This window comes from Excalfactoria chinensis, chromosome 5, assembly GCF_039878825.1.
Source record: "Excalfactoria chinensis isolate bCotChi1 chromosome 5, bCotChi1.hap2, whole genome shotgun sequence".
Lineage (NCBI taxonomy): Eukaryota > Metazoa > Chordata > Aves > Galliformes > Phasianidae > Excalfactoria > Excalfactoria chinensis.
The window spans coordinates 19,650,280-19,659,873 of record NC_092829.1 but is presented as its reverse complement, the minus strand read 5'-3'; the positions used below and the strand labels follow the sequence as shown (position 1 = coordinate 19,659,873).

At 52.3% G+C, this 9,594-nt stretch overlaps 1 protein-coding gene across 2 annotated transcripts; it reads right to left on the bottom strand.

Moving 5' to 3' along the window:
- Positions 1-153: 153 nt before the first annotated feature.
- On the bottom strand, positions 154-4,218 carry NGB (neuroglobin). Of its 2 annotated transcripts, XM_072339060.1 has the most exons (5): positions 3,974-4,218; positions 3,595-3,706; positions 2,586-2,705; positions 1,723-1,892; positions 158-984 (listed from the first exon to the last, which is right to left on the bottom strand). In XM_072339060.1, exons 1-4 carry the CDS (start codon positions 4,075-4,077, stop codon positions 1,746-1,748), a joined length of 483 nt encoding a protein of 160 aa, XP_072195161.1. In that variant the 5' UTR covers positions 4,078-4,218; the 3' UTR covers positions 158-984; positions 1,723-1,745. The 2 variants fall into 2 exon arrangements, with proteins under 2 accessions (XP_072195160.1, XP_072195161.1); XM_072339059.1 differs by having other exon boundaries at positions 154-1,892.
- Between the last annotated feature and the right edge of the window lie 5,376 nt (positions 4,219-9,594).

Genomic DNA, 9,594 nt, shown 5'->3' with positions numbered 1-9,594 from the left:
AGAGGAGCACCCAGTGGTGTTACCTGAGAAAGGCTGGTACAGAGCAGATTAGGTGAAAACCTGGAAAATTTAAGTCTATCCCAGCAAACCCCTCTGTCATCCTTTGTTAAGCTTGCTTAGGCCTCTCAAAATAAACAGGCAGCCAAAAGGGCAGAGACTCTTGATTGTTCTTTATTAAACAGTACAGATGGGTATAAGAGGCACACAGACAGTTTGTTTCCCCCAGGAATCACACAAAGTATGGCACAAAAGGAGGGAAGCTAAAGGACAAGGGGACCATTTCTTGCAGTAGCACACACTCCATCCCTCACTCACCCAACTACCTGCCACACAGGTTCAGAAGGTTCCTGCCCATGGTGCTGATGCTATGCATCAGGGTTGCAACAGGAGCTGCCCCATTCCCCTCCCCTCCTGCCCTGTACCAGAGTGCAGGAGCACAGCCTGCTATCATGGGGAGGATAGAGTGTGTGGCACATATGGCTCTGCCCTAACACCAGTCCCCTCACAATCAGGTACTTGCTGTGTGCTCAGCACCCCCACCAGCACCACAGGGCAGGGGACAGGGAGGTAGCAACATGTCTCGTGGAGTGCCCTCCTGCCCAGAGGGAGGACAGGTCAGCACAGGAGGGATGTGTCACTAGAGGGACAATCACAACCCCAAACACTGGGCTCCTCCTGCCCTGAAGGAGCAGTGAAAGGGGGCACTGGCTGTAGATGAGCATTTGCTCCTTGTCCTTACCCTTCCCCAAAGGTGACTTCTCCATAGACGTCAAGTTCAGCTCCCTTGGAGCATGCAGGTGCTGCTTCCCAGCCTTTCCCTTGGATGCTTTCTGGCAGGTGCCCTAACATGGCCCTGCTGCTCAGTGCTAGCTGTGTGCCTTCTCCCCTCTTTGGTGGCTGTGTCTCAGGTATGGTGGAGTTATTTCTGCAGGGTGAAAAGCTCTGCAGATGGGCACTGTGTGCAGATGGGAAGCACTCCAGGTCCTGCCAGCATGAGCAGAGAAATTCCAGCCATGCTTCCCCTGGCCAAGTGCCAGAATCATTTCTAGAAGCTGTTGCCATGACATGATTGCAACCTTCATTGTTATTTTAAGACATCATTTCTTGTATTTGCCTTATTCTTCTCAATACAAAACATTAAATAAGCACTGCTGCTGGTGCACTTCAGCCAGCTCTCACAATAAAATTGACTGGCCAAGTCAACAGGAACCCTTCTAGGCAGCAGCCTGTATCCCTGAAAGCAGCCTTACCTTGGCATTAATGCCATCTCTCACCACTGGAAATGCTCCCAGGGAACACACTACACTGCAACCAGCCTCACACAGGAAAAGGCTCTCAACAGGGCAGAGGAACACAAGATCACTGCCCAGGGTGATGCCAGGTAAGTAGTAAAGCAGGATGAGAGCTCGCTGTGGGGCTTGAGAGGTCATCACCAGTGGTCATCTTATGGGGATGGGCAGCAAAAGGAGGGCAGGAAGCCAGTAGAAGGCCAAAGCACAGCTACAGATGCTGGCCCACAGGAACCTGACACTGGGTGGTGGTGCTGTGCTGGACATTCTGGGCTACAGGGAAATACCCTGTGGCCACGAGGAACAGCAGGGACGTGGCAGCGTCAAAGCAAGGTGAGATCACAAAGAGAACCTGGCACGTGTGGCTGGAGGAGGTGGGCTGGTGTGCAGAGACAGACAGAGGCAGAGAGAGGCAAAGAGGACGAGAGCTCACCCTGTGCAGGGCCAGGTCTGGGGCTAGTCTCCCTCTGGGAGGACCTCCCAGCCACGCTGCATGGCTTTCACCACTGCACTGTAGAGTTTGATCCAGGCCTCCTTCACATCCGGGCTGAAGGCAGCACCCAGGCACTTCTCCAGCATGTACAGCAAAGACTCGCCAACTGTCTGCAATCCAAATAGGGAAGAGTCAACTGAGTGCTGGGGGACAACAGGCAGACTCCTTCTCTCACTCCCACACCACTTGGGATGAGAGACAGCAGTACACCAAGCTATCACCCTCTCCAGATGGGAAATCATAGAATCACAGAATCATTAAGGTTAGAAAAAAACCACTAAGATCACCTAGTCCAGCCATCAATACCACCATAGCCCTAAGTGTGACATCTATATGCTCCCAGGGACAGTGACTCCACCACTGCTCACCTGCAATGGGCCCATTCCAGTGCCCGACCAATCGTTCAGGGGAGAAATATTTCCCAATATCCAGTCTCAGCCTCCCCTGGCACAACATGAGGCCAGTCCCTCTCATCCTATCGCTGTGACCTGGCAGATGAGGTTGACCTCTACCTTGCCACAACCCCCATTTCAGAGAGCTGTAGAGAGCAATAAGGCCTCCCCTAAGCCTTCTCTTCTACAGACCAAACAACCTTAGAAACATTTTGCTCTCCTCTGCCCTCACTCTCTGGGCAGGAAACAAGGGGAGCACAGGGGCTTCCCTGACCAAGCCAACATCACCAGCAGCTCAGGGCTGTGCTGAGCCATCAGCTTCCTCCCCAGCCAGCTGTACAGGGCGTGGGAGGATTGGGATCATCAAGGGTTGCACAAACAGCCATAGTGGGATGGGAGAGTACACCTCACCGAGAAGGACTCAACCTTCACACCGACTGCCTGATGCTTCTTGCCGAGGTTGCAGAGATATTCTTCCAGGCAGGGCAAGTCCTCCAGGTGGCTGACAGCTGCATCAATCACCAGCATCACCTGGGGGACCACAGCAGCTTCACTGCATTAGTAAGTACAAGGCCAGCCCCTCTGCTCCACCCTGCCCAGCCCAGCAGCCACCACCACCTCCCAACACAAGAGAGGAGCTGCTGCAAGCAGTGCTGCTGGCCTCCCATCCTGGAGGAGAGAGCGGAACTTCTGGGAGTTGCCAGGATGGTGCAACAGTGTAGGAACCAATTCTAAGGTAGGCCAAAGTATTTTGAGGGGGGAGGAGGAGATAGCCTAGCCAGGAAACGTGGTCTGGCAATGCACAAATGGCAGTGGTCTCCCAGAGGGATGAAGAGTCACGTGGAAGCAAGACAGAGTTAATGAGGGATGAAGGGAGCAGACAGAGCAAGTTAGGAGCGATTAAAGCCAAGGCACAGTTAGCCCAGCAAAGGCAAGAGGTGATAGAATTGTACTCTGTAATTTCAAGACGGAAATTATCTCCAATTAGAGCAAAGTACAATTTCAGCTTAAGGCAGTAAAAGCAGAAATAAAGATGGACGTTGCTTGTCCAATAATCAGTGGCAGGGAAATAGCAGAAAGCCTGCAGCAATCAAAGGAAAAGAGCCTCTCATAAGGAACAAGGCCAGGCTAGCAGGCTTTCCACTGCTTTAAAGATGGAGGCTATAAAGACTGGTTCGAAGATGGAGGTTATGGGGTTACGAAGGCAGCAGAGGCTGCACTCTGAGCCAGTAGGGCTGCTCCTCCGGGCTCACCCAAGGGCTGTGCCGAGTTGTTCCCAGTTCTTCCTGTGCGTGAGCTCCTGCCAGGCAGCCTCAGTACCGCTTTCTCCCCGTCCCAAGGGCGTAACAGCCTTCCTGTGCACTCCCCCCGACACCCGGCAGTCCCGAACCCACCCGCGGATTGCCCCGACCCCTCTCACCTTCCGGATGTGATCCAGGAACTCGGGAGCAGCCAGGCACTCCTGGGGGCTGGCGAACCGCTTGCAGTTGTACTGGAAAAGGGGCAACAGGTCAGGGTCCAGATCGAACAACCTGCAACGGCGGGAGAGAGGCCTCATCTTCTCTCTTGGTCGGCTCCATCCGGAGTCCCGCTCACCCGCCGGCTGCCGCGTCACAGCCCGTAGGGAAGACGTTGAGATAAGCTCGGCAGAGTTCGGCGCGGCTCCGCGAGCTCCCGCCCGGCCGCAACGCGGGGCACCGCGAGGGGCAGCCCCGCAGCGCTCGCCGACCCGGGGCTCCGCTCCTCCGGGCTGAGCACTCCGGGCGCCGAGCCGCGCTGCTCACCGAGCCCCCGCTCACCTGGAGAAGAGGACGACGCCGTGCTGCACCGGGCTGCAGCTCACCCGCCGCCAGCTCTCCCGGATCAGCGCCTGCTGCGTGCGAGACAGCATCCCGCTTTCCATGGCGGGGCGGGGAAGAGCCCTCCCGGGGAACCTGCCCCTGTCCCCGCCGCCCGAGGTCCGCTCCGCACGCAGCGGGGTCGGCAGCGAAGCGAAGCCCGAAACGGAGCGGAGCCGCCCGCCCTCCGCCGCCCGCACCCCCCCGGCCGGGCGGTACCGCGCCGAGCTGCCCCTCGGCTACCGCTGCCCCCGTGGGCAGATGCCTGCCCAGCCCCTCTAAGAGTCTCTGTCATTTCAGGGTAATTAACTGCTGAACCCGGAAAAGGTGTTGGTACGCATAGCGGAAAGCAGCCTTGTCAGACACGTTCAGGACTTCCAACTTCTCTTTGGAGAAGGCTGCGGGAAGACCTGAGAGCAGCCTATCAGTATCTAAAGAGGGCTATAAGAAAGAGGGGGACAGACTGTTCAGCAGGGTCTGTGGTGATAGGACAAGGGGAAATGGTTTCAAACTAAAAGGGGACATTTACATTGGGTATAAGGAATGAGTTTTTTACAGTAATGGTAGTGAAGGATACAGAACAGGTTGCCCAAAGATGTGATTGGTGCCCCATCTCTGGAAACAGTCAAGGAGAGGCTGGATGAGACTCTGAGCAACCTGGTCAGCCATAGGTATCCCTGTTCAGTGCAGAGTTGGGCTAGATGGCCTTTTAGAATCTCCTCCAACTCAAATGTTTCCACGATGCGATGAACTTCTCTTTACTTCTCAGATAAAGGTAAACAGTACATTCAATTTAGCCCAAGTTAGCATAAAGGAAACTCATAAGAGTATAAGCAAGCAGGGGCTCAAGGAGCATGGCAGAACCCAGGAAAGCAGAGCATCCCCGTGGACAGGAGTTGCAGAAGGATGCAAGCACCACAGAAGCACCAGTGTCACTATAACACCTTGCTCTGCTCTGGAATAACTGTGCCAATCTCATCCCATAGCCTACTGCTGATTTCTTCTAATAGGTAGCGCAGATAGAGGCCTGAAACCCAACCCAGACACACCTTGACTCAATGCAGGCAGACTGGAGACTTTCTGGTTCAGAACACCACCATCCATCTTTGGCAGGAGGCACAGCACCATGCCTCAACTCAGCTTCAATCCCCAGGGCTCTTTCTATCAATGAGACTGCCTACCATTGTGGCCACAGGAGACAGCTCTGGCAGCACCCAAACCCCAGCCCTGCTCATATGGACTCCTGCAGCCTTGGGGATGCAGACTCTTGAGTCCAGCAAACTCACAAGGGAACTGAACTTCTTGAGGAGGCTCCAGCTCTCTGGCTGAGGAGCCAGAAGAAAGAACCTCAATTCTGCTTTGAAGTTCACTGCTGGTATAGCAATTAGGCAGACCAATACAGTGGGAAAAACATTGCAACAGAGGTGTGATGACGGAAGGACCAGCACAACAGAAAGGTGCTATATGGGAAGAGAAGAAGATTGCTCACCTGTATCAGAAGATTCCAGGTTCACAGAGGAAAACTACACCAAGGAGGGATCTCCAGAAAGAGATACTTTCCCAGTGGGGATCAGCCCTGAAATGAGTTCTAGGAGAGATGCAGCCAGGCTCCACCCCTTCCCATCACACAACTAAATAGACTTCACCTGTGCTCCCAGGGCTGACTGGTCCTTTCCCCAGGCGTTCAATCAGTGGTTCAGGCCAGGACTCAGCAGTTCCCACACAGAAGGGAAGCACCAAAAGCAGGCTGCTGGAGTTGAGGGATGAGCCAATGAGTGTGAGTGAGAAAGGCACAGGGAATACAACAAGGCAGGAGATGAGCATGGTGAAATGGAGACAGCATGGGGCTGCTGCTTCAGGTTTGGCTGGGACATAGGACACCTTTCCCTGGCTCTATGCAGGCTTTGTACAGCTCACACCCCAGGGTGACAGTTCCTAGTGGAAGGGATATCTCATGTGGCAGCACTAAATGTGTGACCACAATGGCAGTGGGAAATGGCAGCTCACTCTCCCTCCCTGCCACAGATGGTGGCTGCTTGCTGCTGGCACAGAGCAGACTCTTGTGGCAGCAGCCCCTGCCCAGTGTGCCCAGTCCACTCCCCTGGGAGGGGGAGGTGCCCCAGGAGACAGTGAGCTGGTGGGGCTATAATATCCCTTGCAGGTATTGCTCAGTGAGGGCTAAGAATGAAAAGGAACTAATTCCCTATCCCTCAGTACTGGCTCCTTTGGGATGGTGTGGGGGCACATTCAGGAGCTGTTCCCTGCCCTCCACCCAGCAAAACCAATTCCCCAACACTTGCTGTCCCTGTTGAGGCATCTCATGAAGCACTTTACCAGCACACAACATCCAGCACAGGAGCAGGGAGCTTTCAGGAGGGATGTGAGGTGGGAGACAGGGGGGACTTCAAGTCTGAGAAATATCCAAACACCATTAGCATGATTTAAAGTGAGGGCTTAGGAGAAACAGCGCTTCTCCTTGCATGCAGAGTTGCTGCTCTCTTGCAGCTCTGGGGCTGTCAGTGGCATTCCTGAAGTTGCTGTGGCACCACAGGCTGAATCCTGGAGGATCCAAACAATAAAAAAGAGCAAACAGGAAAAGCTCCCTCCTCATTCGAGCGGTTAGCTAGACTTGAGGCATAAGGAATCCCCAGGATGTGTTCAGAGGCTGAGCCCTACAAACACTGCCATGGTCTGTGGGTTTCCTGCCATGGTCGCAGCTCCCTGGGCTCTGTGCAACCAGCTCAGAGCTCAGCTCTTTCCAGAAGTGCTCTTTAGATTCCTGCAAGACCTCCACTGAAGTTGCAATGAGTGAAGAAGAACCAGTTCAGCAGCACAGGCTGCTCCAGTCACCATCAGGGTGCCTGCAAAACAATGAGACAGATGGCTGATAAAGTGTTTTGGCCTTCAATAGAGCTCTACTGTGCTTTGGAAGAATTCTTGCTTAAATCTTGTTTAAAATTTGCAGTGGGTCTCTATTACAGCCCTTCCAATGTACAGTACCATCACTTGCCTTGCCAAGTGTCATTGCCTCAGTTTACCCACAGGGCTGCTGTGACATAACTGAGATTTGCCCCCTGTTGCTGTTCTAACACCCCCATCCCCCTTTTAGGCTCCTGCTCATTTCCAATTCCTCATCCGTGGAGCCCTCATGAATAATGCTGCTCTGATCTCACTGCTCTGGGCTCCCTGCTTACATTTCAGACAGATTCTTGGGCCTGATTAATCCCTTTTGCTACTGTTCTCTCCCACCTCAGGACCACAGAGTCCATTGCCTCCTCCTCACCCAACCCTCAGGTGGAAGCAGGAGGCACGCAATGTTTCCAGCCATCTTACACAGCCCCTCAGGCCATGCAGCTCTGGCAAAGCAAACCACAAAACACAGTTGCATAACAAGAAGCAAAAAAAAAGACACAGGAGAGAATAATCTTCCCCATAAAATGATTAAGGCAACAGCTGCAGAGCTGGCAGGCAGTGCTATGCCTGCAGGGAGAACAGGGCCACACCACTGGCCTTGGAGATCTGGGGTGAAGGGAAAGGCAGAGGGGAAGAACAATGTGTGAGAAAGAGTTCAAGAACAGAACAAAACAAAAAATCATGCTTCCTGATGTTCTTTTGATACTGGGCATCCTCAGGTTCACCCCAGACTTCCCATGGCCTGGCTGAGGAGAATAGTGTGCAGATAGGTTAAACCAGGCTGGAATCTCACCAGAAACAAGCCTGGTGACCTCACAAGCACTAAAGTGCCAGCAACTACCTGGCTTCTGTCCACCAAGGGACAGCCACATGGGCTTGGGCCTCCCCCCAGCACCCTCCCACCTGCTCTGGAACATCTTTCAGTTGCAGAAACACATTATGCCTAAAGCTTGGTGCAGCGAGCTGTTCTTTCCAAACCCCCTGCCGGGCTCACCTCCTCTCAGAAGTGCTGTTGGTGTCAATATCTGAAATATTTGTTGATCGTCTCCAATCTCTGTTCTCTGTTTTTTTCTTCCTTCTTGTATCTCACATGGACACCACTGACCAGGGTATCTCCTGCCCCCTCTGTCCCACAGCAGTTTTCCCTGAGCACAGCATTTTTGCACTGATTTATTGAAGCAGACATTCTGCATTAATAGCATCCTGCTTTCACACGGGTCTGTGTGAGCATCACCACCTTTCAGATCTGTGCTCAGCCATCTGCTTTCAACACAAACCCCATGTGTTGTGGCTTCTGTGTGCGCCACCAATCTCCTGATGAGCCTTGGGGCCTTTCCTTCCCCACCTACCTCAGCCATTCCAGTTTTAGGCCCTGTCACAAATACTCTCTCATTCAGTGAGAAACTTTGCACCTGCAAACCTCAGAGTCAAAATGTTCAAGTACTGACAAAATACTTTGGTTCTGTCGTTAATGGAACGATGTACTTGTGCCACATCACGAAGCACTTTCCAACCCACTGGGAACTAAGTTGGATATTGAACAGCCACCATTAGCAATCTAGACTCAAGCCCAGCAGGCACAGATAGTCTGCACCCATGAGCCTTACGGCTGTGCCTGAGATCTCCAACATACTTGCACTGCTATTACTTAAAAAACAGTAACAATCCTTGGAATAAACAGAAACTTCATCAGGCTTATGGAGAGTAAGATGCACTAATACTCAAAGAAGCCAAACAGGGTGTTTAGAAAGACAAAACCAACCGGCCTGATGAAAACCAGCACAGAGAAAGTAGGAAGCTTGGTGGGGAGCTTATAATAAAAGCAGTCGTGGATGTGTGCACAACTGCTCCAGGATCTGCCTGTCCACGCCTTCCCCTCTCTGCCAAGCAGTGGTCTAATTCTCAGTCCATCTTGTACTACTTACAGTTCCTTCTACCTTTGATATTCCTCATTACACCCTCCTTCTGTGAAGCAGTTCTTCCCCTCCCATATGGCTCCTTCACATTAGCCCCAAGTACCGCAGCAGCTGTCACTCTCTGTATGTTTCTGCCTTGTATTTGAAGTCAATGAAGAACTTTGTCTTCTTTGGCAGTCCCAGCCCATGCTTTGCCTTGGGATGGCCAGCACTTGTGCTCCCGTTATTCGTTATTTAGATCCCTCTCCTTAGAATTGCTTCCCACGGGATTTTGCCTGGAAGTTATCAGATTAAAACTCACTTTCTTCAGCTGCAGTGGCTTGTTTGGGTTGTTCTTATGCAGTTCATACGTTTTACAAAGAGACATACCATTTCAGGTATGTTCTCGTTCCCACCTTAACCAGCCCCTTCCTTTTTGTCAGCTAGATTCCCTCTTTGCTTTGTAGCCATGCAATTATTGTCCCTAAAGCATTTCAAGGGGTCATTTGCAGATACATTCATCTGGGCAAGAAAGAAACTCCTTTTTTGGCCAATGGAGAAACACTGATACTCCAGAACTGCTTCACCAGAAACTATATGGCGAAAAAAATCAGATAAGCAAAGCCCAAGAACTCCCTTTGATCAGCTGCAAGGCTGCAAGATGATGAGCTTTAGATGAAATCTGGGGCTAAGACAACAGCTGCTGGAATGGTAAACATGGAAAAAGCAATTTCCAGCAATCATAGCACATGGTAGACTATGCCCATTTAGATA

Coding starts and splice junctions, on each gene's coding strand:
- NGB (XM_072339059.1), bottom strand. CDS start 4,077: ATGGAAAGCGGGATGCTGTCTCGCACGCAGCAGGCGCTGATCCGGGAG. Junction 3,707..3,973: donor GGCGTCGTCCTCTTCTCCAG/GTGAGCGGGGGC, acceptor CCGCCGTTGCAG/GTTGTTCGATCTGGACCCTG. Junction 2,706..3,594: donor TCCTGGATCACATCCGGAAG/GTGAGAGGGGTC, acceptor GTGGTCCCCCAG/GTGATGCTGGTGATTGATGC.